General features: G+C 55.8%; 1 protein-coding gene across 1 annotated transcript; it reads left to right on the forward strand.

The window, feature by feature from the left end:
* Window positions 1-333: 333 nt before the first annotated feature.
* LOC141981066 (folate receptor alpha-like) lies at window positions 334-6479 on the forward strand. The gene is made up of 4 exons (XM_074942875.1): window positions 334-475; window positions 2772-2960; window positions 3765-3900; window positions 6031-6479. Exons 1-4 carry the CDS (start codon window positions 338-340, stop codon window positions 6303-6305), a joined length of 738 nt encoding a protein of 245 aa, XP_074798976.1. The 5' UTR covers window positions 334-337; the 3' UTR covers window positions 6306-6479.
* Window positions 6480-6679: the final 200 nt, after the last annotated feature.

The raw sequence follows: 6679 nt of genomic DNA on the forward strand, positions 1-6679 counted from the left end.
TGGGGGCGTGCCCAGGGCAGAAGGTGGGACTGAGGGAGAGACCCCACCTTAGACATATTCCTGGGCCCATAGAACTCTCTGCCCACATGCCTGGGTGGGATGTTTTGGGGGGGGGGGGGGGGGAATTAAAGCTGCCAGTGAAGCAGGAGGCTTTGTGGTTGCTCTCTCATGGGTCTCTGTAGAGCACCTGTCTCCATAGCAGGCAGCACAGATGATCTTGCCTGGGGATCCCCTCTAGGTGCTTGGAGCCATGCACTCGAGTGGTGCCCATTCTCATCTGGACAGCTGCACTAACATGTCTTCTCTTCCGCCCCCCCCTTGCTCTGGTCCCAGGGAGATGGCAGCCCAGTGGGCCGTGCTGGGGCTGTTGGCTGCCTGCCTGGCCAGTGCTGTGAAGGAATCGGTGCTGAACGTGTGCATGGATGCCAAGCACCACAAAACCCAGCCAGGCCCGGAGGGGGCGCTGCATGGCCAGGTAGGGTCTTGTCCTATTGACACGTCAGTCCATCCCTGACCACTTGGAGCTCTAGGTGAGGGGTAACTGGCTCCCCTGGACCTGCCGTTCTTTCCAGTGCAGGCTTGTTCCTTACGCCACGCTCTCGGGGGGGCCATGAAGGACTGCAGGGCAGGGACTGGAGGTGTTCGTGACACCAAGAATTGTGTGTTTTCTCTCAGCCCTAAGAGGCTGCGGCAGGCAGGGCCATGGTGCCAACGTCCTTGGGCTGGCAATGGGACCCAGCTCTCTGGCAGCAGCCATGCGAACTGGGCTACTTCATCCCTCTAAAGAGGCCTGTCCCTTGCTGATGCCCTAGGGAAGGGCTTGGACAGAGGCAGAGGGCTGGGGAGCCAGGACTCCTGCCTTGCAATCCTAGCTCTGCCTCTGATGCTGAGGGCAAACTTGGATATGTCCCTGTTAATATCACTAGAATAAACTGGCCCAAGTGTTGAAGGTGTTAACACAGGTGCTGGAACTGGAGGTGTAGGGGGAGGGGGTCTTCAGCACCCCTGACTTGAAGCGTTTTCCATCATACACAGGGTTTACAGTTTGGTTCAATGGCTCAGCACCCCCCACTATACAGACTGTTCCAGCACCCCTGGGTGTTATACAGTGACAGGGCCTCATTAACAGTTTTAAATGTGGTTTGGGGTTCTCAGTACGGAGACCTCAGCCTGCTTAGGACTATGGTGAGAGCCACCATTAAAAACATCTTCATGTATATAAAAAGAGAATCAATTGGAGCATTTGAAAGAGGGTTGCCACCTTTCTAATGGCTGGTAACTGCACCCATGAGGCCCTGACCCTTCTCTGCTTTCCATTGCCAATTTAAAAAAAAACACCCCAGACATCAGGGCTGTTCAGGTACCATTTCATATACAAGTTGAAATCCGGATTGTCTAGGTGAAAACTGGACAGGTGGCAACCCTAATTTGAAACACAGTATTGAGTTAGGCTGTAACTTTGACAAAATCCTTGTTCCTGTTAGCTTTTGCTGCAGAGTTCTCTTCCCTGCTCCCTCCCCCCCCCCCGACAAGGCAGTGTTCTTCCCTGCTGTGTGGCTGCTAGGAGATGGTGGTCTCCCTCTTTTGGGAGAAGAGGCATTAGTAGAAATGATCTGGAGCTGATCCCAATAAGCCAGATCCCATGTCCTAGAAGACCAAACAAGACCAACATACAGGGGTAGAGAAAAGACCATCAAAGAGTTAGCACCAGATACAGAAGCTGCCTATCCTCTCTGAAACCTTGCTGCTGGAGAAACTGGCCCAGCACATGGTCTGATCAGCTGCTCCAAATACCCAGCAAATCTGCATCCCCCACTGGGTGCTGCCTTTCTGGTCACAGGCTCCCAGCAGTGCTGCAAGATGCAGTGCTGCAAGATACAGTCTTAGTGGGGAAAGCCAGGCTCTTAAACAGAAGGCACAAGGGAGAGAGAGAGGAAAGCAGACCAAAGGTCGGGAAGGAAAGTGATGTACTGGGGCATGGCGGGGAGGCTGACAGCAGGAACCGAAGTTAGGATTGAGCTGGAGCTGGTGAAGGTGGCCATGTCAGGTGGGTCTCGCTCTCTAGCCCAGGCTGGTAACAAGATCTCCTGGGATCAGGACAAGGAAGGTGTTCCAGCAGATTGCAGAAGATGGTGGGAGAGGCAGCCATGTCCCACCTTTCACTTCCCCATCTCCCAGCCAGCAGGCAGTCTGATCTTCCTCCCAAAGTCCTGGGGTCTTTGGTTTTTGTTTTAACTCCCCCCCCCCCCCCCAAAAAAAGAGGGCGGGGCAGAACAGCCCATCCCATTTTGCTCACCAGTTACACATGTTCCCAACAAACAAATTTAGTTCAGATTTCTAGTCCCATATTCCTTAACTTGAGGATCACATTGAAGTGGTGCCTTGTAACTAGGAGGCTTTTTCATTTGGACAAATTCAGTTGGTCTCCTCTTTGCACCTTCCCCCCGCCCAAGGAGATCACAATTGAGGTAGATCTGGAGGCCCTAATAAAACACCATATAACAGCTCGGCGGCTGCCCCTTGTGCCCCAGTCTGTAGCTTCCCCACTTGTCATTTTGTTGACTTAAAGATCTCCAAGCACTCGGCAAAATAGCATCCCTGCCCTTCAGTCCCTGGTCCTTAGCCGTGGCCCTAGCCGTGCTCTGATGCAGGAGCAGTCCCGCCGTGCACCACGGGAGGCCGGTGATGCTGCTGCATCCACAGCATCCTGTCCGCCCCCCGGGGCGAGCGGCCGGAGTCCCCTGCACACCCGTCCCTTGCTGTGTTCCCAGTGTGTCCCGTGGAAAGACAACGCCTGCTGCACGGCCGAGACCAGCACGGGGGCGCACCAGGACCAGTCCTACCTGTACAGCTTCAACTGGGCCCACTGCAGGGTGATGCCAGACAAGTGCAAGTGGCACTTCATCCAGGACACGTGTCTGTACGAGTGCTCGCCCAACCTGGGGCCCTGGATCCAGCAGGTCAGGGGGCGCTGGGCTGGGCGCTGCGGGCGGGAGAGCAGGCTGGCTTGGTGCATGTGCTCACGGCTCCCTCTAGTGGTGGGTCCAAATAGTGAGGCGTGAACTAGCACCGCACAGAGTGGCTCCTCCAGCCTGAGCGGTCGGGGGCTCGTGCTTTCTGGGCCGAAGGCCCCAGGTTCCATTCTCCACTGTCAGCTGGTGTCCCCGTGTTTGGCCAGGGCCCACTGCACGCGGGCAGGACAATCCCCTCAAAGCGTCCTGAGGTCAGGAGGCTGCACTGAACGGCTCCTTTAGCTTCCCCCTCCCTGGGCAGTGCCCCGTGGGTCCTGCCATCCCCCCTGCTGTCTAGGACCCCAGAGAGCCTGGCACCAATGCACAGCTCTGCGCATGCCCCCAGCTTGGCTGGGTTTCTCGGCGGGACTGACGCTGCCTCTGTCCCGGGGTGAGGTGGGTTCGTGCAGCGTGTTTGCTGGGGAGGCAACAGGTAAGATGGCAGATGCTGCTCCTGGCCAGGGCTCTGAAATAAATCCAGGATCTCTTCCCTGGACACCTGGGTGGCCCGCATAGGATGTGGTTGAGCTGTAGATGCTGCCGTTCAGGTGTGCGGGGAGGCTGCTGTGAGGCTCTCCCTTCCCCTGGGGACTGGGCCTGGTTCTGCTGGGACACGCACTGGCTCTATTCAGTGGTGCTAGATCAGGGGGTGGGGGAGAGCATGTGTCTCACCCTTGCTCCCTGGGGTGACTGATGTTGCCTGCAGGGGGCCCAGAGCTGCCCCTTGATGCTCACAAGCCTGTGTCCTGGCAGGCGGATACCAGCTGGCGCCAGGAGAGGATCCTCAACGTCCCGCTGTGCAAGGAGGACTGCGAGCAGTGGTGGGAGGACTGCAAGGACGCCATCACCTGCAAAGAGAACTGGCACAAGGGCTGGAACTGGACCTCGGGTCAGTGAGCGGCCGAGAACAAACTCTGCCTGCTGTGGGGGTAGCTGGACTGCTGTACCCTGAGTGGGGCAGGGTCACACCTTGCTTATGGGTTTGGGGCTGTCTTAGAGGCCCAAGGGATGGAGGAGGGGCTCTCACCTCTCCTTGCCGCTTGATGGCAGCAGCCCTCAGACTAGCTCCAGACCCTGGGTGCAGGGCTTGTGAGAGGAGCACCCTGGGATTGAGGGCTGAGGCTGTAGTCTCCTCTGTTCTCGGTGCAGTCCCTGGTTTGGTTTGGACTAGGAGGGTGGGTGGTCTCCTGGACTGAACTTGGTGTCCAGTGACCCTGGGGCAGCTTCAACTGTGGAGATGGTGCCCACGCTGGAGCAGGGGCCAGGAAACCTGCCTCCTGTGTGAGCAGAACTGCCCAGCAGGCGGCCATGGGGCTCTGGGGTCTTCCTCCCCATGGCGACTGGGTGTGTGGTGCCCCTCTAGAGTTGTGGCCATGCCATGCTCTGCTCACCAGTATCCCCTGCCTCCAGTGGGGGTCCTGGTCCTGGAGGAGGCAACAGCTGTGGAATCCTAGGGGCAGAGCCAGAGGGTGTAAAATGGGGCTCCCCAGTCAGGGACGTGCAGAAGGAGCTGGCAGGAGACCTGGATGCCGAGATCTGGGCTGTGAATGCCCATGTACCTTCAGTGGGCGGGGGAGTGAATGGGGCTCAGAGCCGAGGCTGGAGTAGTGGCTGGCAGATGATGCACTGAGGAAGGATGACCCAGTGCTTGGAGCCTGTGACTTGAGACCCACTTCAATTCCCTGCTATTGACTGTAGGGGTGGCCACTGTCTGACCACACTCCCGGCTCTCTCAATGTTCAGGAGGCCAAATAAGCAAACCAAGCCAAATGTATTGTCGCAACCAATCCTACACCTTGGCAGGAGTCAGACTAGATCACTGTTGTGGTTCCCTCTAAACACCCCTGGTGAAATACAAACAGACTTTCCTACCTGCTCCTGCCAAGCCATTCTTGTTTTATGTAGCATGTCCACCTTAGCAGATGTGCAGAGGAATTGTGCATTTAAACCAGTGATTCTCCAACAGGGGTACACAACCCCTGGGGGCACACAGGTCTTCTGGGGGTACATCAACTTTACAACAGGTGACATAAAAAGCACTAGTGAGGTCAGTCTAATCTCAAACTTCAGACCGTGACTTCTTGTACTGCTCTTTATACTATAAATATTCTAATTGATCTTTTATAATTGGGTAAAACTGAGGAAGTCAGCAATTTTTGTGTGCTGTGACACTTGTATTTTTGTCTGATTTGGTAAGCAAGTAGTTCAAGTGAGGTGCAACTTGGAGGTACAGAGACAAATCGGACTCTTGAAAGGGGTACTGTAGCCTGGAAAGGCTGAGAGCCACTAGATTTTATTTATTTAGTAAAGCCACACTGGCAGCATAGTGAGCCATGTGTGGAGAGTTTAGTAACTTCTAAGACCCAACCCACCAGTTTGTAACACTTCCTTGACTTGGTGTCTGTTCTGGACTCTTCTAATCTCTCTTGCATGCTGTGTTCTATACCAGTGGCTCATGAAGGCACCTGTACTGGGACCTAGACTGGATAGATTTTTGCCTTTGACAAGCCGTCTTTGCAAAACTGCCTTCAGCCTTGGCACTAGCAAAGTGTTGGGACCCTGTATTGGCTAGCACTGATCTTTGATAGATTAACTGTATGACCTTAATTCAGTCTCTGTCTGTTTCCCACCTGTCTATTGGGGAGAAGAGCACTTGAGGGTTCATGAGGATAAATGCATGACAGCCCCTAGGGTGATGGAGGGCCTAGAAGGATCAAGGTGCATTGGCAGAGCTGTGGGGGTGGGAAACCCCAGCTGGGGTCCCCTGGGCTAGTGGGTTCCTCCATCTGTCTCTCCATCCCATCAGGGTGCCAGTCAGGGATAAATCCAGGAGGTGAGTGACATGGCTACAAGCCCTTGAACTTCACCTCACAGGGAAGGACAGTTTCTCCCACAAGCCAGCTCAGCCAGTAGCCTGGGACCAGCAGATGCCTAGCAGCCAGTGATGAGGAAGGTCTTGCTAGATGGAGTCAAGCCATACTTATTCACTGCCACCCTCTCTCCCTCCCTCCCCCTCCAGGGACCAACCGGTGCCCCCGCGGCTCCACATGCCAGCCATTCAAGTACATCTTCCCCCGGCCGGCAGACCTGTGTGAGAAGATCTGGTCCAACTCATACAAATACACCCTGGAGCACCGGGGCAGCGGGCGCTGCATCCAGATGTGGTTCGACCCTGCCCATGGGAATCCCAATGTGGCCGTGGCCAAGTACTACGCCCGGAACAGGGGAGATGCCTCTCCTGCACCATGGGCTGTCCTGCTGCTCCTGCCTCCTGCTCTCCTGTCCCTGCTCTGAGCAGCTGGGAGCCTCTGGCAGCCCCACTGGCTTATACAGGAAACATTTCTGCTCGGGGCACGGGGTGTGTTCACCCTGTGGCCCTGCTTTGGGCTCTAGCCAGCAGAGTCCAGATTCTGTCTGGTTACTGCTAATCCTGGCAAGACACAATGGAACCAGATTAGTCCCCACCCAACCCCTCCCTTGTGAATGTCCCTCTGACTTTGTCTCAGTGCTCCCCTGCCACACTCTTCTCTTCCAGCAGGCACTGTGGGGAGATCCCTCTGGTTCCCTGGGGATCTGAGCTCTGTAACAGGTAGTGACTCACTGGCTGGATGTATTTATTCTGTTAGGTTCCAGGGCAGGTCCCCTTTAATTATGGTGCCCTCAGCTAC

Source organism: Natator depressus, chromosome 1 (genome assembly GCF_965152275.1).
Source record: "Natator depressus isolate rNatDep1 chromosome 1, rNatDep2.hap1, whole genome shotgun sequence".
Lineage (NCBI taxonomy): Eukaryota > Metazoa > Chordata > Testudines > Cheloniidae > Natator > Natator depressus.